General features: G+C 48.6%; 2 protein-coding genes across 4 annotated transcripts; one reads left to right on the top strand and one right to left on the bottom strand.

Annotated features, from left to right (window-relative positions):
- Positions 1–141: 141 nt before the first annotated feature.
- On the bottom strand, positions 142–15,910 carry nyap2a (neuronal tyrosine-phosphorylated phosphoinositide-3-kinase adaptor 2a). Of its 3 annotated transcripts, XM_068317735.1 has the most exons (8): positions 15,674–15,910; positions 10,595–10,811; positions 9,461–9,768; positions 8,381–9,382; positions 7,855–7,968; positions 5,992–6,086; positions 5,842–5,918; positions 1,488–1,606 (listed from the first exon to the last, which is right to left on the bottom strand). In XM_068317735.1, the coding sequence occupies exons 2-7, from the start codon at positions 10,795–10,797 to the stop codon at positions 5,850–5,852; spliced, it is 1,791 nt and encodes a 596-aa protein (XP_068173836.1). In that variant the 5' UTR covers positions 10,798–10,811; positions 15,674–15,910; the 3' UTR covers positions 1,488–1,606; positions 5,842–5,849. The 3 variants fall into 3 exon arrangements, with proteins under 3 accessions (XP_068173834.1, XP_068173836.1, XP_068173835.1); XM_068317733.1 differs by lacking the exon at positions 5,842–5,918 and having other exon boundaries at positions 142–1,606; XM_068317734.1 differs by lacking the exon at positions 1,488–1,606 and having other exon boundaries at positions 5,565–5,918.
- Positions 15,911–17,780: 1,870 nt separating this feature from the next.
- Positions 17,781–22,712, top strand: LOC137596901 (sodium/potassium-transporting ATPase subunit beta-3-like). Its single transcript, XM_068317694.1, has 7 exons — positions 17,781–18,159; positions 19,483–19,611; positions 19,692–19,790; positions 19,899–20,086; positions 20,188–20,238; positions 20,411–20,497; positions 21,631–22,712. The coding sequence occupies exons 1-7, from the start codon at positions 17,862–17,864 to the stop codon at positions 21,796–21,798; spliced, it is 1,020 nt and encodes a 339-aa protein (XP_068173795.1). The 5' UTR covers positions 17,781–17,861; the 3' UTR covers positions 21,799–22,712.
- The last annotated feature ends 533 nt before the right edge of the window (positions 22,713–23,245 follow it).

The following is a 23,245-nucleotide window of genomic DNA, read 5'->3' as shown; positions in this document are numbered from 1 at the left end:
ACACACACACACTCACACACACAGTGTCCACAGAGACGAGACAGCAGAGGTGTGTGTGGTTTTATTTCTCCGAACCAACACCAGGCTCTAGGGTTCAGAACCGGAGCAGAAACCCATCGCAGTTCCTGGTTCCAGGCGGATCTGACGCTGGACACACACTCCTGGGTTTGACTTTCTTTCTTTCTTATAGATTTGAGTTTTTCCTGTTAATCAGGTGAATTTAAAATGTTAAAACTTTAAATGTTAAAACATTAAATCTTTAAAAGCTCTAATCAATCCTGATCAGAACATCAGGGGATCTATAAATCACTGATCGGTTCTCCATGTTCCTGCTGGTCTGATGAAGACCTTCAGGACCAGATGAAGGTCACTTCACTTAAAGTCATCTGTTAAACCAACAGCTTTGTTGTTCAGTGCAAAGATAAACGCCCCACCCACCTGTGGCTGAGTTTCCACCCACAATTCATTGCATCACTCCCATTTTGTATGACATCATGCTGATCGATCAACTCGTTCACATCCATCAATAATGTGCATTCATAAAGTCTGTCCACTGTCCCAGAACCGAGGGTCACATGACTGTCACATGATGTTCACATGACCGTCGGGGGGATGACCAATCTGAGGATCATTGATCATGTGACTCTTATTTAATGTCATCATCTCCAATCAGATATTCTGTTGACGTAAACAAATTGATCCAGTTAATCTGGAGTTAAACTGTGGTTAAAATATAATCCAGTTTCTTTTTCTGGGACCGTGGATCAGATCAAACCAACAACATGCCAAAATATTCTCATTTTAAAATAGTGCTTTACATCACAATTAAAGTGTTTACATCTCTAAAAACAAGTCGTCCAATCAGACACACACACACACACACACACACACACACACACACACACACACACACACACAGGTTTGCCTCCTTCAGGTCTTTTTTCACACAGACGTCTTGAAGACGTTTCTGCTACAGACGGTCAGACGCTGAAACATCTGAATCTTTTCTGATAGAAAAATACAGATTATAAAGATGGAGGGGTGGGGGGGGCTGCTGCACCTGCTACACCTGCCCAGGTGAGCCTCCAGTCACAAACGTCACAAGAACCACGTTCAGCCTCAGAAATGACTGAGTGATGTGGACGCCCCACACGAGGACACGCCCTGTGTCCGTGGGACATCTATACGACTGATTGATTTGTGACATCAGCTAAAATTTTAAATGTTCCATTTTCTAAATTTACCTTCAACCCCAAAAGAAACCTGAAACACGTCCCACCAGAGGAGCTACATTTAACTTTAATGTCTGACGGCTAGCTGTTAGCTAGCAATAAGGATGTGGCCTCATCATCATCTTTATGGCGTGTGGTCCTGTGCCTCAGATGGCGGTATCCCAGAATACGGCGGCACCCTCTACGGTGCCGGCGGCTGTGGGCGGGGCAGAGTATGGTGGGGGCTGCCTCCTCCTCCAGCTGGGCAGGATGGGCATGCTGTCCTGTTTGCACAAGTTCTTCTCCGGCCGCTGGCGCGCTTTGATCTCACGGCACAGAACACGCTTCTTCCTGATCATCTCCATCATGGTGGCATCACCACAGAGCCAGGGCATCTGGGGGGGAAACACACCGTCAGCACACCAGTCTGTAGCACCGCCTTCCACTGTCAGACCCGATTATTATTATTATTATTATTATTATTATTATTATTACTTTTCCCTTCAGGGGTCGCCACAGCCAATCAGTGTCCTCCATCTAACCCTGTCTTCTCATCCTCTCCTCTCACACCAACTACCTTCATGTCCTCTTTCACTACATCCATAAACCTCCTCTTTGGTCTTCCTCTAGGCCTCCTGCCTGGCAGTTCACAACTCAGCATCCTTCTACCAATATATTCACTATCTCTCCTCTGGACATGTCCAAACCATCTCAGTCTGGCCTCTCTGACTTTATCTCCAGAACCTCTAACATGTGCTGTCCCTCTGATGGACTCATTCCTGATCCTATCCATCCTGGTCACTCCCAGAGAGAACCTCAGCATCTTCATCTCTGCTACCTCCAGCTCTGTCTCCTGTCTTTTCCTCAGGGACACTGTCTCTAGACCAAACAACATCGCTGGTCTCACCACAGTTTTGTACACCTTTCCTTTCATTTTAGCTGAAACTCTTCTATCACACATCACACCTGACACTTTCCTCCACCCGTTCCATCCTGCCTGGACACGCTTCTTCACCTCTTTTCCACACTCTCCATTGCTCTGGACTGTTGAGCCTAAGTACTTCAAGTCCTCCACCTTCTTGATCTCTTCTCCCTGTAACCTCACTCTTCCACTTGGGTCCCTCTCATTCACACACATGTACTCTGTCTTACTGCGGCTAACCTTCATTCCTCTCCTTTCCAGGACAAACCTCCACCTCTCTAGCTTCTCCTCCACCTGTTCCCTGCTCTCACTACAGATCACAATGTCATCTGCAAACATCATAGTCCATGGAGATTCCTGTCTAACCTGGTCTGTCAGCCTGTCCATCACCATAGCAACAAGAAGGGGCTCAGAGCTGATCCCTGATGCAGTCCCGCCTCCACCTTGAACTCCTCTGTCACACCTACACACACCTCACCACTGTCTTACAGTCCTCATACATGTCCTGCACCGCTCTAACATACTTCTCTGCCACTCCAGACTTCCTCATACAATACCACAGTTCCTCTCTGGACACCCTGTCATCAGCTTTCTCCAGATCTACAGAAACACAATGCAGCTCCCTCTGGCCTTCTCTGGACTTCTCTATCAACATCCTCAAAGCAAATACTGCATCTGTAGTACTCTTTTTTGGCATGAAACCATACTGCTGCTCACAAATGTTCACTTCTGCCCTTAGTCTAGCTTCCACTACTCTCTCCCATAACTTCATCGTATGGCTCATCAGCTTTATTCCTCTGTAGTTGCCACAACTCTGCACGTCTCCCTTGTTCTTAAAAATGGGCACCAGCACACTTCTCCTCCATTCCTCAGGCATCTTCTCACTATCTAAGATCCTGTTGAACAACCCAGTCAGAAACTCTACTGCCACCTCTCCTAGACACTTCCAAACCTCTACAGGTATATCATCAGGACCGACTGCCTTTCCACTCTTCATCCTCTTCAGTGCCCTCCTCACTTCATCCTAACTAATCTTTGCTACTTCCTGGTCCACAACAGTCACCTCTTCTAGTCTTTGTTCTCTCTCATTTTCCACGTTCATCAACTCTTCAAAGTACTCTTTCCATCTTCCCATCACACTACTGGCACCTGTCAATAGACTTCCATCTCTATCCTTAATCACCCTAACCTGCTGCATGTCCTTCCCATCTCTGTCTCTCTGTCTTGCCAACCGGTATAGATCAGTCTCTCCCTCCTTACTGTCCAACCTAGCATACAAGTCATCATAAGCTTCTTGTTTGGCCTTTGCTACCTCTACCTTCACCTTACGCTGCATCTCCCTGTACTCCTGTCTACTCTCCTCAGTCCTCTCAGTGTCCCACTTCCTCTTGGCTAACCTCTTTCTCTGTATACACTCCTGTACCTCCTCATTCCACCACCAAGTCTCCTTATCTACTTTCCTTCCAGATGACACACCAAGTACTCTCCTACCTGTCTCCCTGATCACATTAGCTGTAGTTGTCCAGTCATCTGGAAGCACCTCCTGACCCCCAGAGCCTGTCTTAACTCCTTCCTAAAAGTCATGCAACACTCTTCCTTTTTCAGCTTCCACCATTTTGTCTTCTGCTCTGTCTTTGCCCTCTTCATCTTCCTCACCACCAGAGTCATCCTACACACCACCATCCTATGCTGTTTGGCTACACTCTCACCTACCACTACTTTGCAGTCACTGATCTCCTTCAGGTTACACCGTCTACACCAGATGTAGTCTACCTGTGTGCTCCTACCTCCACTCTTATAGGTCACTCTATGTTCCTGCCTCTTCTGGAAGAAAGTATTCACTACAGCCATTTCCATCCTTTTTACAAAGTCAACTACCATCTGTCCTTCTGCGTTCCTCTCCTGGATACCAAACCTGCCCATCACCTCCTCATCACCTCTGTTTCCTGCACCAACATGTCCATTGAAGTCTGCTCCAATGACAACTCTCTCACTTCTAGGTATGCTCTGCATCACTTCATCAAAGTCCAACCAGAATTTCTCCTTCTCCTCCAGCTCACATCCTACCTGTGGAGCATACCCGCTAACAACATTGAACATCACACCTTCTATTTCTAGCTTCAGACTCATCACTCTATCCGACACTCTTTTTACCTCCAGGACATTCCTAACAAACTCCTCCTTCAAGATAACTCCTCCTCCATTTCTCTTCCCATCTACACCATGATAGAACAACTTGAACCCTGCTCCTAAACTTCTAGCCTTGCTACCTTTCCACCTGGTCTCCTGTACACATAGTATGTCTACCTTCCTTCTCTGCATCATGTCAACCAACTCTCTACCTTTTCCTGTCATAGTTCCAACATTCAACGTCCCTACTCTCAGTCCTATACTCTTGGCGCTCCTCTTCTCTTTCTTCGAGCGAACGCACTTTCCTCCTCTCTTTCTTCGACCAACAGTAATCCAATTTCCACCGGCGCCCTGTAGGTCAACAGCACCGATGGCGGTCGTTGTTAACCCGGGCCTCGACCGATCCGGTATGGAAGTCATAGGTTTGATTCGCATCTTTGATTTGGGAAAAGTTTTACGCCGGATGCCCTTCCTGACACGACCCTCTGTATTTATCCGGGCTTGGGACCGGCACAATAAGACACATTCATTATTTCACTATTATTATTATTATTATTATTATTATTGTTGTTGTTGTTGTTTTTTGTTGTTGTTCGCTTTGACATTTACAGACATCATAAATCATTTCTCGAAATCCCATGATGAATGTTTGATCTGTCATGTGATTGGCTGATTCAGTGTGATGTCACACTAATGAATTTCAGAGAGGAGCCTGAATGATGCAGGGAGCTGTACAACTATGTGTGTGTGTGTGTGTGTGTGTGTGTGTGTGTGTGTATGTGTGTTAATACATTCGTTGGGAGGAACTACCTGTTGGCCAGGTGAAGGGGCGGAGTCCTGGACCAGGCGGCTGAAGGACGGTGGGTGTGTCCATTAATGTAAACGTGTCTCATTTTTTTTCTAGAATGTGTTTGTGGGCCACTCCTACCCAGAATGCACTGCAGCGTGTCACTAGTGGGTTCATGTTTATCTGGATCCACCTGAACCTCCATCACTTGCTGTCTGAGGACCCTGAAGGAGTGGCTCCACCCACAGACATGTGACTCCACCTGCAGTTGTTTATTCCCGCCCACAATAATTTGAACCCACCCACAGTCATGTAACTCAACCCAGAGTGACAGACAGACAGACAGACAGACAGACAGACAGACAGACAGACAGACAGACAGACAGACAGACAGACAGACAGATAGCAGACAGCTTGTCATGTCATTTTTATTGACATCCTGAACAGATGATGTCATCGTGTCACACGGCTGAGGCTGACCAATCAGAAACAGGTTCAGAAGGTGGTGACTGATGAGGGCGGGGTTGCAGTCAGTTGGGCGGGGTTAGTGAGAAATGGGCGGGGCTGTTTTCAGTGTTTCAGTGTGATCAGCTGATGCTGGCAGAGGTTAGTTTTGTTTGTTTGTGATTGTTTATATTTATGTTAGTGTCATCATGAGGCATTAGCGTTAGCATTAGCGTTAGCATTAGTGTTTAGTTTAGTCAGGGTTAGCAACTGCTGGTTAGTTTGAACATTCCAAACACAAACGTCTCCTGAAGACAGAGCTGCTGTTTGTTTGTTTGTTTGTTTACTGTTCATGTCAGTCAGCTGATTGGTCGAAGCTTCTGTTCCTCCGTAAATATTTATGAGCTGTGAAGTTCAAAGAGTCCTGTGTGAAATATAAACAATCATTTATTCATTTATTTAGGAAACACAGACAGACAGACAGACAGGTGTCCTACCTGGCTGAGCAGCGGCTCCTCCAGGTGGCGCTGTGTCCCACCAGGTGAAGGAACTCCTGAGGTGGAGGCGGAGCGACCCAGTTTACACCTGGATTCTGGAGAAGAAGAAGTTCCAGTCACTTCCATTGAACTATTGATCAATAGGTCGATTGATCCATCGATCAAACAGCTGGTCATCAGCAGCAGGTCCAGGTCTGAGTCCTGAGGCCTGTACCAATAAGGTGGATTACGGCTTAGTGAGATAACTTCAGGCTTCACCCTGGCTTTTCGGATTTTCGGTACCATGAAGGTGGCTGACTTTCTATCGGGCTACGTTGTCGTGGTAACCTATGCTGAACACCTAACCTGCTCCAGAGCAGGATAAGTTCAGGATAAGATCAGCAGGTATAACAGCCCCACCCACTGACCAATCAGAGCTCAGCAGGTATAACAGCCCCACCTACTGACCAATCAGAGCTCAGCAGGTATAACAGCCCCACCTACTGACCAATCAGAGCTCAGCAGGTATAACAGCCCCACCTACTGACCAATCAGAGCTCAGCAGGTATAACAGCCCCACCTACTGACCAATCAGAGCTCAGCAGGTATAACAGCCCCACCTACTGACCAATCAGAGCTCAGCAGGTATAACAGCCCCACCTACTGACCAATCAGAGCTCAGCAGGTATAACAGCCCCACCTACTGACCAATCGGTTCTCCTGAAAACGGGCCGTCCGTTCCCTGAGAACCCAGTGGATCTCGGGTCACAGCTTGTGTGCAGAGCGCTCAGGCAGAGAGAATATTTAGGGATGGCTGTAATCCGGTGGGATTGGCTGAACAATGACTGTAGAAAGGTAGAGGTTTTGGGGGGAGGGGTTACATTACATCTGTCAGCTGCTGGAGCCTCACATCAGGAATGGAACGCACCCCAACCCCGCGCTGACAGCCCCACACAGTGTGCATTGACCTGAGGGTCTTTGACACAGTTAATATATTTCTGAGTGATGTTGGTAATTATTATGATGTCCTGGAATCCCTCGTTGGACGGGTTACAAGCAAGACACAGATAGAATGTCATTGATCAATGATTTGTTTCAGTAAATCATGGATTGATTGATTGATTGATTGATTGATTGATTGATTGATTGATTGATTGATTGATTGATTGATTGATTGATCGGTACTTTAATGTATTGTGTTGGCGATGCTGAAAACCTGTGAAGAACACAGTACGTAGAGCTGTTCATAAGGTCACGGGGCTACGATCACATGTCATAACCAAACATGTGGTTCACACACACATGTATGAACACACACATGTTACTGTAGTCAGATACACAAGTGCAGTCATAGTGGGGCAGTAATATTATAATGGCACTAACTTCCTCATTGACGCAGTCGGCCATGTTTTCCCAGAGATCCTTGCTCCGTTTGGCAGCTGCAGCTGTGTTGCTGTTTGCCTGGATTATTGATTTGTATTGATCGTATTTATTAATTATTATTGTTTGCTCCTCCGTTGTGAAATATGCGGCTCGGGCCGGTTTGTTGCATGTTTGTGATTGGTCGCATGCAGCAAACTCCGCCCTTTTTATGTGAGCGTGCACAGATCTAGAGTGGACAAGTCTGGATTGAATTAGTGAGTTGATAGCCGGCTTTATGGGACCGAAAATCTGGAGGGTGGATGTCTGGGTAAGTGAAGCCAGATAAGGAAGAGGAAGCCCGGCTAGGTTAATCCAGCTTTATGGGACAGGACTCAAGTCTGCAAAGCAAAACCAGTAAGACTGGACCAGAACCGGTATGACTGGACCAGAACTGGCAAGATTGGACCAGAACCGGTATGACTGGACCAGAATTGGTTCAGACTGGACCAGAACCGGACTCACCTCCGGACAGCATCATGGTGGGGCTGACGGACGCCCTCCCCATCCTGGACGATCCCGGACTGGACGGCCCGTCTCGGTCCTTGCTGTCGGGGCGGGGCAGGGACCTGGACTCTCCTTCAGAACACAAGAGGCGGATGTGAGACTGCTGACGAAACAGGTCATGTGACCTGAAGGCAGGAGTCCTATGATAGGCTGACCCTCATCATGTGACTCCTGGTTCCTGAACCGCCCAGAGATCTGGACCTTTAAATACCTTAAACCAGCTGTGAAACAGCACTGAAGTAATCCCTAGACTGTACTGATACCATACTGATTCGGTAAGGATGTGGTACTGATCCAGTACTGATGTGGTACTGATCCAGTACTGATGTGGTACTGATCTAGTACTGACGCGGTACTGATCCTATACTAATGCGGTACTGATGCGGTACTAATCCAGTAGTGACATGGTACTGATACGGTACTGATCCGATACGGATGCGGTACTGACGTGGTACTGATGCGGTACCAGGGACCGGTTGCTCACCTTCGCCCTCTCGGCTCCTCCTCCCACTACTTCCTGTCTTCACCACCTGTCTACCTGAGGCAAACAGGATGTGGAGTTCGTCCAATGGGCTGGTGGGAGTCTGTGACCTCATCGACACGTTCTGCATGGAGCTGTGGGTGGAGGAGGAGTTACTGAGTTTAGCCCCGCCCTCCCCAGCTCTGTGTGAGGATGAGGAAGAGGAGGAGGAAGAGCGGGGCATACTTCCTCCTGCCATCAGAGCGTCGTAGGGCGGCGGTCTCTTCAGGCTCAGGGGGGTCAGGGAGCGACCCAAGTTGACCGGAGACGGACATGCCGATTGGCTGCGGGGGTATCCATGGCCACTGTGGGTGGAGCCAGAAGACTTATAATAGTTTGAGGGGAGGGGCGGGGCAGAGGAGCGACCGGAGGACGTGATGGTGGGGGTGGAGGTCAGGTCCCGGTCCCTTTCTTTGTTTTGCGGGTGTTCCACCCCGCCCGCCTTGAGGGACACGTTCTCCATCATCGGCAGCCGGGTCACGTCTAAGGGGGTCAGCGGGGACTCGTCAGAGTTAGGGGAGCACTGGGCGGGGGCTGGGGGGAAGACCAGGAGCGGTGGGCGTGGAGTCAGGAGGTTGGGGAAAGGGGGCGGGATGTCACAGAGAGACCCACGGGCCAACCAGGCCTCGGGATCCATCACGGCGGACTGGGCATCCTGCAGGAAGTCCTCCAGCATGGGGTACTTCATCTCCTCGTACACGGACTCGCTCTGGTCGTCCCCGGCCGGGTCCGAGCCTTTCAGCTCCCCCAGGATGTTCCCCACCATCTCGATATAGACCGGTTCCTCGTCATCCGTGTCTCTGGACGCTGGACTCTGACTCCGGGAGGAACCTTTCTCCATTCGCAATGAAGACTTCCTGTTGCTGTGGCTGTGGATGTAGGAGTCATCGAAGGAGGTGCTGAGCTGCGTGTTGGGGTTCCTCTTAGGTTTTGGTGGGGGCATCTTCCGGTAGTCCTCACCTCGAGCTGCAGACAGACGGACAGAGATGTTAACAGAACCTACAACCACTGCGTTCTGGACTTGGACTAGAGTACTGCGCTCACCTTCGGCCTGGTCCGGTATCTCTTTGGTCTCTGGGGTGTCCCTCTTGGACCCCCCATCCACCGTCTCCTGGCTGCTGCTCAGTTTGGTGTTGGGGTCTCTTTTGGGTTTGGGTGGCGGTTGCTTTCGGTTCTGGTTGGCATCGTCGTCGTCGCCACCGCCCACAGAGTGGAGGGACTGGGACCGGACTGTGAACCCCTTGCTAGGTGGTGGGAGGCGATCCTGAGGTGCCGGCATCGTCATGAAACCCATCCTGAAGTGTTTCCCAGAGTACGCCCCTTCTGCTGCCATGGCAACATCGTCCCCAATCCTGTATGGGCCAATGAGAACACAGGTCAGAACCAGCATATCATCAACCAATCATGTTGCTGTTGCCAACGACAACCAAAGAACGCAAACTGTGAGTCTGAGGAGGCGTCACTGCTTCGGTTCAAATGTGACCAGTACCGAATGTCATGGATTGGGGTTAGGACCCAAATGCAGAACACTCATGAAGAAGCTTTCACTCATATTTTAATCAGTAAAGCAAAAATCCAGAAAACACAGCAAACTAGTCGTGCGGGTACGGGTACAAAACGATCTGGTACAGAACCAAAAGGGAACCCCGCTTAAAAAGCCCCAGGTTAAACAGCTCCACCATGTACAGGTGTTGAGATGAACAACAGGTGTGGCGATGAGGCTCTGCCCACAAGTCCAGCCTCTCCTCCTGCCAAGCCCCAGCGCAGCAGAGCAACATGGCACCAACACTGGACCGTGAACTGATTGGTCAGTAGGTGGGGCTGTTATACCTGCTGAGCTCTGATTGGTCAGTAGGTGGGGCTGTTATACCTGCTGAGCTCTGATTGGTCAGTAGGTGGGGCTGTTATACCTGCTGAGCTCTGATTGGTCAGTAGGTGGGGCTGTTATACCTGCTGAGCTCTGATTGGTCAGTAGGTGGGGCTGTTATACCTGCTGATCTTATCCTGAATTTATCCTGCTCCGGAGCAGGTTAGGTGTTCAGCATAGGTTACCACGACAACGTAGCCTGATAGAAAGTCATCCACCTTCACGGTACCGAAAAGCCAGGGTTAAGTCTGAAGTTATCTGGCTGAGCTGTAATCCAGCTTTATGGTACAGGCCTCTGGTTTGTTTCTTACCTCTTGATGGCGTCTTCCTGTCGCCTCTTCTTCTGGTGCTTCTCCTGCAGGTAGGTCCAGTTGTTCTGGTTGCGAATGCGGTCGCTCTCGCGGGCAATGTCGGAGGCGTTCTGGATCACCAGGCCGTCGTACGTCCGGAGGCCGCTGTCCTCCACGTACTGAAAGAACCTCCTGAAGGACGACGCCTCCTCCCGAGACGTCATGGCTCCCCTCGCACCTGAGAGACAGATAGAGGTGATGATGTCAGGCTGAGGGGGGATGTCAGGTTGGGTCACATGACTCCTGTGGTGAAGATGGAACGTGCTCATATTGGCTTGTTGTGGAAACGCTGTGGAAACTTTTAGCTGATCTTTAGGATAAGTGTTAGCTCACTTAGCTAAGACACAGAAGGTTAATGCTAAGCTAATGCTAAGCAGATGGTGATGATGATATGTGGGGGTTGGACATCACCAGAAGAAGAGGAGGAGCTTGAAGTTGGGGGTGGAACAACCTGATGAACAATACGTTTGATTCCAGTGACGCTGATCCTCACGTTTGTTTACAGCTGAACGATTATTATGGTCTGTGTGAGGGTGTGTTTAGACCCCCCCCATAGTGAAGTCCTCTAGCCCCCCTCCCCCGCCATATTTCCTGCCTCCATCCCTCCGTCGACGTGGCTCCCCTCCCCCACCGCTCCATCTCTCAGTGTCCTTCTAAAAATGGAACAGCGAGTCAGCTGGTGGTATCCTAGCAACAGCAGCATCTCTCTGAGGAGCATGATGTCATGCTTCCTGTCCATGAGTGAGGAAGAGGAGAGGATGAGGAGAGGATTAGGAGATAGTGGACCCCCAGGGAGAAGAAAATAAAGCCCCGTCTTCCTGTTAGCAACCAACTGTTCTCCTCTGCAGCTCCTCCACATTTATTCACATTCATAGACACATATATACATATACTGTATACACATGTATATACATATATACACACGTATATACACATATATACATGTATACGCACGTATATACATATTATTATTATTCTTTTCCTTTCGGCTTTTCCCTTCAGGGTCTCCACAGCCAATCAGAGTCCTCCATCTAACCCTGTCTTCTCATCCTCTTCTCTCACACCAACTACCTTCATGTCCTCTTTCACTACATCCATAAACCTCCTCTTTGGTCTTCCTCTAGGCTTCCTGCCTGGCAGTTCAGAACTCAGCATCCTTCTACCAATATATTCACTATCTCTCCTCTGGACATGTCCAAACCATCTCAGTCTGGCCTCTCTGACTTTATCTCCAGAACCTCTAACATGTGCTGTCCCTCTGATGTACTCATTCCTGATCCTATCCATCCTGGTCACTCCCAGAGAGAACCTCAGCATCTTCATCTCTGCTACCTCCAGCTCTGTCTCCTGTCTTTTCCTCAGGGACACTGTCTCTAGACCAAACAACATCGCTGGTCTCACCACAGTTTTGTACACCTTTCCTTTCATTTTAGCTGAAACTCTTCTATCACACATCACACCTGACACTTTCCTCCACCCGTTCCATCCTGCCTGGACACGCTTCTTCACCTCTTTTCCACACTCTCCATTGCTCTGGACTGTTGAGCCTAAGTACTTCAAATCCTCCCCCTTCTTGATCTCTTCTCCCTCTAACCTCACTCTTCCACTTGGGTCCCTCTCATTCACACACATGTACTCTGTCTTACTGCGGCTAACCTTCATTCCTCTCCTTTCCAGGACAAACCTCCACCTCTCTAGCTTCTCCTCCACCTGTTCCCTGCTCTCACTGCAGATCACAATGTCATCTGCAAACACCATAGTCCATGGAGATTCCTGTCTAACCTGGTCTGTCAGCCTGTCCATCACCATAGCAACAAGAAGGGGCTCAGAGCTGATCCCTGATGCAGTCCCACCTCCACCTTGAACTCCTCTGTCACATCTACACACACCTCACCACTGTCTTACAGTCCTCATACATGTCCTGCACCGCTCTAACATACTTCTCTGCCACTCCAGACTTCCTCATACAATACCACAGTTCCTCTCTGGACACCCTGTCATCAGCTTTCTCCAGATCTACAAAAACACAATGCAGCTCCCTCTGGCCTTCTCTGTACTTCTCTATCAACATCCTCAAAGCAAATACTGCATCTGTAGTACTCTTTTTTGGCATGAAACCATACTGCTGCTCACAAATGTTCACTTCTGCCCTTAGTCTAGCTTCCACTACTCTCTCCCATAACTTCATTGTATGGCTCACACACGTATACACATATAAACATTTGTATATACAGTACATATTAACACATGTATTTACACATATATACATGTATATACATATATACACACATTTATACACACATCTATACACACATATATACATATATACAGCATGTTTATATATGTATACATACATGTACTGTATATATAAACTTGATGGAAACTTGTGAGTTTCCCAGTTTGGGATCATTAAAATATATCTAATCTAATCTAATCTAATCTAATCTAATCTAATTGCAGAAGACAACACTAGAGGCAAACTCAAATCCAACAGACAAGAAGATCAGAACTGAGGAGGTTGACATACCAGAGAGAAAAACAGGTGATATCCAGGAAAACTACAGGACCCTAGGTATCCACAAGACCCTGGGCACCCACAGGAACCTGGGTATCCACAAGACCCTGGGCATCCACAGGAACCTGGATATCCACAAGACCCTGGGTATCCACAAGACCTTGGGTATCCACAAGAACCACGGTATCCACAAGACCCTGGATATCCACAAGAACGTGGGTATCCACAAGAACCTGGGTATCCACAAGAACCTTGGTATCCACAAGACCCTGGGTATCCACAGGAACCTGGATATCCACAAGATACCTGGGTATCCACAAGAACCTGGGTATCCACAAGAACCTTGGTATCCACAAGACCCTGGGTATCCACAGGAACCTGGGTATCCACAAGACCCTGGGTATCCACAAGAACCAGGGTATCCACAAGACCCTGGGTATCCACAGGAACCTGGATATCCACAAGACCCTGGGTATCCACAGGAACCTGGGTAACCACGAGACCGTGGGTATCCACAAGAACCAGGGTATTCACAAGAACCTGGGTATCCAAGAGTACCTGGGTATCCTTAAGTACCTGGGTATCCACAAGTACCTGGGTATCGACAAGTTCCTGGGTATCCACCAGTACCTGGGTATCCACAAGAACCTGGGTATCCACAAGAACCTGAGTATCCACAAGAACCTGGGTAATCAAGAATACCAAGAGTACCTGGGTATCCACAAGTACCTTGGTATCCAAGAGTACCTGGGTATCCAGAAGTACCTGGGTATCCACTAGTACCTGCATATCCCACAGGTTCATGGAAGCCTGGAAGAGGGCACAAGGGAGTCGACCACAACCAAACACCTCCAGAGAGTCCTGAAGAGTCAGCTGATTGGTAAGAACGAGGTCCGAGCCATCAGGGGGTACGTCAGTGAGATTATGATAGTGATACTAGTCAGATTATGACAGTAATACTAGACAGATGATAGTATTACTAGTCAGATTATGACAGTATTACTAGACAGATTATGATAGTAATGCTAGACAGATCATGTAATACTAGTCAAATTATGATAGTAATACTAGTCAGATTGGGTGGTATAACGTGAGTTCCTACAGGTGACCAGAGTTGGAGGCGGGGTCAGGTCAGACTTATATCAGCATTATCACTGATGTAATTATTAGCCGTTAGCCATTAGTTTCTGATTAGCTCCAGAATGAGGTCGGTAAAGACTCTATGTCTGATCGGTAAACATGACTCGTCATCTCGACCTCGGTGACCTCCAACGGCGTTCCATCTGTACCGATCAGCTGTTTGGTTGGGTTAGGTAACCAGTTGGTTCGTTGGTTAGCCGGTTAGCTGTTTAGTTGGTTAGCTGGTTAGTTGGTTAGCTGTTTAGTTGGTTGGTTAGCTGGTTAGTTGGTTGGTTAACTGGTTAGTTGGTAAGGTATGTAGGTATGTAAAGGTCTTGATTTTTTCATTATGCAGATGTACAACAAAATTGTGAGGTCACATGTAGAGTTGTTCCAGATTACTGCACCCTGGGGGCGCCGCCACCACATGACCCAATCCTTAGAAGCATGTTTTTCCTGATAATGGAGGGAAACTAGAACCTGGAAAAAATCCATTCAGACACCGAGAGAACACGCTAACTCTACACAGAAAGGCCGTGTTGGGAATGCTGGGGTTTGAACACATGACCTTCTTGCTGTGAGGCAGCAGTGCTAACCACTGCACCACCATGCCACCTAGTTGGTTAGTAAATGAGCTGGATAGTTGGTTAGTTGGTTAGCTGGTTAGTTGATAGTTGTTAGTTGGTTAGCTAGTTAATTGGTTAGCTGTTGGTTTGTTTGTTTGTTAGCTGGTTAGTTGGTTAGTTAGTTAGTTGGTTACCTGTTTAGTTGATTGTTAGTTGGTTAGCTGGTTAGTTAGTTGGTGAGCTGATTAGTTGGTTAGCTGGTTAGTTGGTTAACTGGTTAGTTGGTTTGCTGGTTAGTTGGTCTGTTGCTACTTTGATTGGTTGCTAAACCAGGTTTGACCAGACGTTTTTATCCACTATAATATTCAACACATTCCAGATGATTAGTTTCATTATAATCAGTTAACCCTTCATAAACTGGGTTTGTCTACCTGTTTAAATCGCCATGGTTACAGCCTGATTGGATCTGTTTCCTGTCTGGTTGGCTCAGACAGAACCACCAGTGACTAATAATCAATAACACTGATTGACTGATCAACAGCTGATTCACCAAAAGCCCAGTGTGTTCATGAGTCCTTTCAAAATAAAGGCATACTTTCCAGTAAAGGTAATGAGATTATAACCTGTAACTTTATTGTGTCTGATCCAAGATGTCGGCGGCATTGGAGTCAGATGTTGCTGCTTTTCCCTGGCGTGAAGACACCAGACATTTTTGAACAACCTTTATTGACACGGTGAGCGACATCAGCGACAAACAGAGGAACGATTTCCACCGGCAGAAATAAAAACGCTTGAGTCAAAGAATAAAAGATCAAATCAATGAAAGGAGACGAGACTCACCAGCAAGGACTCAAACTCCCTCCATCCCTCCTCGACTGCCTCCTTCTGTGTCTCCTTCTGTGCCTCCTTTCCCTCCTCCTTTCCCTCCTTCTTTTCCTCCTCCTTCTGTCCGTTCAGAATCAAAGATGGAGTGATGAAGCTTCCTCCGTCCTCTCAGCTCTGCAGCTCAGGAAGCAGCGGCTCGATGCCTCCGGTGGTGAATCCACGTCCACCCGTCAACACCTCCGTCCCTCCATCCTGTCGTCACACACCCTCACAGCTGTAGAACACACACACACACACACACACACACACACACACACACACACACACACACACACACACACACACACACACACACACACACACACACACACACACACACACACACACACACACCGTCAGCCACACACACGCACATCCCCAACAACCGTCGCCACAAGAAACGAGAGGCTGAAACCACGGTAACCTGACAGCATCCTAACCGGCTGACTCCGCCCCCTGCTGCTGGCAGAGGGAGGGGGGGTGGCAGAGGTGGAAGGTGAGAGGAGGAGCAAGACATGGGGGTGGGGCTTGATGGGGAGGGGAGGGGTCACTAGAGTTAGCTTGATGTTCAAACAGCTAGTGTTAGCCTGACCTTCAGAGCTAGTGTTAGCCTGATCTTCAATCAGAGCTAGTGTTAGCCTGATCTTCAATCAGAGCTAGTGTTAGCCTGGTCTTCAATCAGAGCTAGTGTTAGCCTGGTCTTCAATCAGAGCTAGTGTTAGCCTAATCTTCAATCAGAGCTAGTGTTAGCCTGGTCTTCGATCAGAGCTAGTGTTAGCCTGGTCTTCAATCAGAGCTAGTGTTAGCCTAATCTTTGATCAGAGCTAGTGTTAGCCTGGTCTTCAATCAGAGCTAGTGTTAGCCTAATCTTCAATCAGAGCTAGTGTTAGCCTGGTCTTCAATCAGAGCTAGTGTTAGCCTGGTCTTCAATCAGAGCTAGTGTTAGCCTGGTCTTCAATCAGAGCTAGTGTTAGCCTGGTCTTCAATCAGAGCTAGTGTTAGCGTGATCTTTGATCAGAGCTAGTGTTAGCCTGGTCTTCAATCAGAGCTAGTGTTAGCCTGGTCTTCAATCAGAGCTAGTGTTAGCCTGATCTTCAATCAGAGCTAGTGTTAGCCTGGTCTTCAATCAGAGCTAGTGTTAGCCTGGTCTTCAATCAGAGCTAGTGTTAGCCTGGTCTTCAATCAGAGCTAGTGTTAGCCTGGTCTTCAATCAGAGCTAGTGTTAGCCTGGTCTTCAATCAGAGCTAGTGTTAGCCTGGTCTTCAATCAGAGCTAGTGTTAGCCTGGTCTTCAATCAGAGCTAGTGTTAGCCTAATCTTCAATCAGAGCTAGTGTTAGCCTGGTCTTCAATCAGAGCTAGTGTTAGCCTGGTCTTCAATCAGAGCTAGTGTTAGCCTGGTCTTCAATCAGAGCTAGTGTTAGCCTGGTCTTCGATCAGAGCTAGTGTTAGCCTGGTCTTCAATCAGAGCTAGTGTTAGCCTGGTCTTCAATCAGAGCTAGTGTTAGCCTGGTCTTCAATCAGAGCTAGTGTTAGCCTGGTCTTCAATCAGAAACTCCTCTCCCCCTCCTCCGCTCCTCTTCCTCTTCTTCCTCCTCTTCTTCCTCCTCCTCTTCCTCCTTCTCTTCCCCTTCCCTCTCCTCCTCCCTCCTTGTACATCAGTGCTTGTCCTGCTTTTATCCAATCACCACCGCCGCTGTGGTCACGTGACCAGCCGTCGGCCCTGCTCTGATTACATAATTTCAGGTCAGGTTGAAGGAAATGTTTCTGAGACATTAAAGATCAGAATTAAAATGGATTCTTCTGCTTCTAATAATAGAATGACTGGACTCCATTAGTGACTGGAGACACGCTGTTACTGATGAAGGTGAAGAAGATGATGATGATGGTGATGATGATGATGATGATGATGATGATGATGATGATGAGGTGTTCACGTTCAGAACAACGGAACAAACGTTAACGGTTTAACCGTTAATGAACGTCAAACATCCAGCAGACCCCCATCCCGTCACCTCGGGGCTGCCCACTGCGCATGCGCCCGGTTCTGCAGCAGTGCGTGTGTCAGTGCGTGTGTGGGACCGAGCTCCCGCTAATCTACCGGATCTGTTTAACGCGCACATTGGCCGGCTTCGCGTTGATTAGCCCGGTTCCGGTAAGTCCAACATGTCGTCCGTCCCTCAGGAGGAAGACCAGGAGGTGAAGGAGGAGAAGCAGGAGGTGAAGGAGGAGAAGCAGGAGGTGAAGGAGGAGAAGCAGGAGGTGAAGGAGGAGAAGAAGGAGGAGGAGAAGCAGGAGGTGAAGGAGGAGAAGCAGGAGGTGAAGGAGGAGAAGAAGGAGGAGGTGAAGCAGGAGGTGAAGGAGGAGGTGAAGGAGAAGAAGGGGGAGGAGAAGGAGTCCTGGACGGATTTCATCTACAACCGGAGGACCGGGGAGTTCATGGGCCGGACCGCCACCAGCTGGGGTGAGACGCACCACCGTGTCTATCCGTCACGTGAGGGGGGAGGGGGGTACCCGGTCCCGGTCAGACCCGGTCCCGGTAGGACTCAGTTCCGGTAGATAGGACCCGGACTGCGGCTGGTTGTTTTTCCGCGGGTCGGACCGAACCGGGACACCGTCAGTGTGAACGACACCGCGGGTTCCGGGTCTGATGCGGATTCTGTTCGGTGTGAACCGATCAGGTTTAAACAATCAGTGGACCTGACAGTAACCGGAGAGTTCCCGGTTCAGGGTCCGTTCTGTGTGCTGATTGGCTGATCATTATGACCTGTGACGGGATGGGGACCAGCTGGAGGATGAAGATGGTGGTGATGATGGTGGTGATGATGGTGGTGGTGATGATGATGGTGGTGATGATGGTGGTGGTGATGATGGTGGTGATGATGGTGATGATGATGATGATGGTGATGATGGTGATGATGATGATGGTGGTGATGATGGTGGTGGTGATGATGGTGGTGATGATGGTGGTGGTGATGATGATGATGGTGATGATGGTGATGATGATGATGGTGATGATGAAGGAGATGATGATGATGATGGTGATGATGATGATGGTGATGATGATGATGATGGTGATGATGATGGTGATGATGATGGTGATGATGATGATGGTGATGATGGTGATGATGGTGATGATGATGATGGTGATGATGGTGATGATGATGATGATGGTGATGATGATGATGATGGTGATGATGGTGATGATGATGGTGATGATGATGATGGTGATGATGGTGATGATGGTGATGATGATGATGGTGATGATGATGATGGTGATGATGAAGGAGATGATGATGATGATGGTGATGATGATGATGGTGATGATGATGATGATGGTGATGATGATAATGATGATGGTGATGGTGATGATGGTGATGATGATGAGGATGATGAGGATGGTGATGATGATGATGATGATGATGATGATGAGGATGATGGTGATGATGGTGATCATGTGTGTTGAGGCTAATGCTAGTGCAACTGCTAATCCAAGGGGGGTTGATAGCCCGTCTTGAACCAATCAAATGTGTCCTCTGTCGTGACACCATGATGTGATGACATCACATTGTGATGACATCATCCCCGTCACATGATCTGTCCCCTCAACTTAAACCCGTTTCATTTTGCATTAGCTGCTAACTGCTAGCCAGGCAGCTAATTGCTGAAATGTCGCTGGATCTGCCTTTCCTGGTGGGGGCTGCTGGTTTTTCCCAGCATGCTGTGGGTGCATAGACGAAGCGGGCGATCTGATTGGAGGCTGGCCTCCTGTTCCCCCCCCCCTCAGGGCTGGTGCTGCTGTTCTACCTGCTGTTCTACGGCTTCCTGGCGGGGATGTTCACCCTCACCATGTGGGTCATGCTGCAGACGCTGGACGAGAACGTGCCGCGCTACCAGGACCGCGTGTCCAACCCGGGTCAGTTTCCCGCCACACGCATCCCACTTCCTGTTCACCTGCACCCGATGGTCACGGGTCACTTCCTGTGTCGGTTGCAGGTCTGGTGATCCGACCTCATGCTGCTGAAATCTCCTTCAACCGTAGTGACCCGGCCAACTACGACCCGTACGTGCAGCAGATGCACCAACTCCTGCACAGTGAGTACCAGGCCACGCCCCCGGGCCACGCCCCCGGGCCACGCCCTGCCAGCAGGCGGACAGTCTTGTTGTGAAAAGGTGACGCCTGACCCTGCGTTCTTCCTGCAGGCTACAACGACAGCCTCCAGGAGAGCAACGAGCTGTGTTTGGTGGGCGTGTACACGGAGCAGGATAACCACACCCACAAGAGGGCGTGTCAGTTCAAGCGCAGCACGCTGCGCCAGTGCTCCGGCCTGCCTGACGCCAGCTTCGGATACGCCCAGGGGACGCCGTGCATCCTGGTCAAGATGAACCGGGTCGGTATAACCGTTCACTGGTTCCAGGTTCAGGAAGGAGGGCGGGGCTGAGTTAGCCGCGGTTTGGAGCCGATAATGAATCCATCCTGGTGTCTCTGCAGGTCATCGGACTGAAGCCACAAGGAGAACCCTACATCAGCTGCACTGCCAAGGTAACACCCACCTCACCAAGCCCCGCCCCCACACCACCTGCCTGTCACCAACATGGCCCCTCATCCTTCAACAGCACACTTCAGGCACTGCTGAAGGAAACAGAAACATTTGTGTTTGTGTGTTGTTGGTTTCTGGGGGTCTCATGAACCTGATGTTCTCATTGGTCCTCAGAGGGACCGCCCCCTCCAGATGCTCTACTTCCCCCCCGAGGGACGCCTGGACAGGATGTACTTCCCCTACTATGGCAAGAACGCTCACGTGAGTCCCTGGTTGTTATTATTATTATTATTATTGTTGTTATTGTTATTGTTATTGTTATTGTTATTGTTATTGTTATTGTTATTGTTATTGTTATTGTTATTGTTGTTATTGTTATTATTGTTGTGGGCCCAGTGATGTGCTGGCATCTCATTTGGGGTGTACCCTGTGTCTTGCTCATAGCAGCATGGGATAGGTTCCAGCGGACTGTAGGTCCGAAGGAGGATCAAGAAGATGAATGAATGAATGCATGAATGAGTGAATGAATGAGTGAATGAATGAAAGAATGAATGAGTTAATGATGAACGAACTAATCAACGAATAAGTGAGTGTGTGAATGAATGAGTGAATGAATGAATGAGTGAGTGAATGAATGAGTGAATAAATGAATGAGTGAATGAATAAATGAATGAGTGAGTGAATGAATGAACAAATGAATGATTAAATGAATGAACGAATGAATGAATGTGTTAATGAATGAACAAACTAATCAACGAATAAGTGAGTGAATCAATGAGTGAGTGAATGAATGAGTGAATGAATGAATGGGTGAATGAATGACTGAATGAATGAGTGAATGAATGAACGAATGAATGAGTGAGTGAATGAGTGAATGGATGGATGAGTGAATGAATGAGTTAGTGAATGAATGAACGAATGAGTGAATGAATGAACAAATGAATGAGTGAGTGAATGAATGGATGAGTGAATGAACAAATGAATGAGTGAGTGAATGAATGGATGAGTGAATGAATGGATGGATGAGTGAATGAATGAGTTAGTGAATGAATGAACGAATGAGTGAATGAATGAACAAATGAATGAGTGAGTGAATGAATGGATGAGTGAATGAACAAATGAATGAGTGAGTGAATGAATGGATGAGTGAATGAATGGATGGATGAGTGAATGAATGAGTTAGTGAATGAATGAACGAATGAGTGAATGAATGAACAAATGAATGAGTGAGTGAATGAATGAATGGATGAGTGAATGAATGAGTGAGTGAACAAGTGAATGAATGAACGAATGAGTGAATGAATGAACAAAGGAATGAATAAATGAGTGAGTGAATGAATGAATGAGCAGTGAATCTCTCTCTCCACGCTAACCCCGTCTCTCGCCCCTCACAGCCGGACTACGTCCAGCCGCTGGTTGCCGTGCAGCTGTTGCTAAGGAAGGAGGACTACAACGTGGAGCAGACGGTTGAGTGTAAACTGGAGGGGTCACACCTGCGTAACGACGACGACCGGGACAAGAACATGGGTCGTGTCACATTCAGGGTCAAAGTTTTGGAATAACTGGATGCTGTTACCATGGATACCACAAACTTATTTAGAGCTGGAGATAAGCCTCTGGCTCTGGACCATTTTATGCCAGACCTGATCTAAACCCGGATCTGAATCTGGTTCACCCTGTTCAAGACCAAACTAGACCTGGACCACTACCGGAACACATATGACCTGGTACTGGTCCAGACCCGTTGGTCCAGACCCGTTGGTCCGGATCAGCCGGTCTGCGTGTTGTCCTGGTGGTCCAGATCTGATGGAACCGGTTCAGATGGTGGGAACAGATCAGGTGGAAGCATGTGAGCCACGGCACCATGACGTGTTTATCTGTACATACTGTAGTGATGTAACGCCAGCAGTCACATGACCCCAGTCACATGACCCCAGTCACATGACCCCAGTCACATGACTCCAGTCACATGACTCCAGTCACATGACTCCAGTCACATGACTCCAGTTGCATGACCCCAGTCACACGACCCCAGTCACACGACCCCAGTCACATGACCCGTCACACGACCCCAGCAGCGCGATGGAGCAACACCACAGAAACCACTTCACACACCGTCTCCATGCCAACGATGGACTGTTCACATCCACCGGATCCCAACCCTCTAGAACCGATCCGGATCTGTTTCTAGACCTGATAGAGCTGCTAATGCTGTTAGCGTGTTTCCAGCTGTTAGCATGCAGCAGATCCTGGACAGACCACCTGATGCGACTCTGGAGGGGACAGCGCCCTCTAGAGGATACAGACTGTAAAGCCAGTCGCTGTCCCGGTGCTCCGCCTGCTGGGACCCCCCCTGCCCCCCCAGGGACCTTCTGACTGTAGGAGTTGTGTATTTGTTCCACTGGACCGTGGTAGAACGTGATTCGTCGGGTAGAACCAATCAGTGAAGCCGTTTCCTCGTCAGGTCGGTGTTTGTTAGTGCTTCTGTTACCAATAAAGAATCTCTGTCCGTATTTATTAAAGGGCCTCTTTGTGCCCTTTGAGCGCTTGTTTCTGTTCCTGTTGGAGGGGGCGTGGCCTTTGTCATCAGGTACCTTCCTCTGGTCTGAGTGGGAGTTCCATTCTCCTGTATTTTGTTTATGTCTTGAACGTATCACCACTGTTCACACCTGGCCTGATTGCGTTAAGGTGGTGGGTGTGGCTTCAGGGAGGCACGCCTACTGAGAAGGAACCACACCTTCTGCTGCTTCAGGTGTGGTGTGTCCGTGTTTGTTTACACCAGCATGAGGTCAGTCAGCTGTCGGTGAGACGCTCAGAGTGACGTGTGTGTGTGTGTGTGTGTGTGTGTGTGTGTGTGTGTGTGTGTGTGAGTGTGAGTGTGTGTGAGTGTGAGTGTGTCTGTGTACGGTGTGTGTGTGTGTGTGTCTGTACGATGTGTACGGTGTGTGAGTGTGTGTGTGTACGGTGTGCGTGTGTCTGTGTACGGTGTGTGTGTGTGTCTGTGTACGG

This window comes from Antennarius striatus, chromosome 6, assembly GCF_040054535.1.
Source record: "Antennarius striatus isolate MH-2024 chromosome 6, ASM4005453v1, whole genome shotgun sequence".
In the NCBI taxonomy this organism is placed as follows: Eukaryota; Metazoa; Chordata; class Actinopteri; order Lophiiformes; family Antennariidae; genus Antennarius; species Antennarius striatus.
Note: the sequence above shows the minus strand (reverse complement) of the source record. Positions and strands in the feature narration are given on the sequence as shown.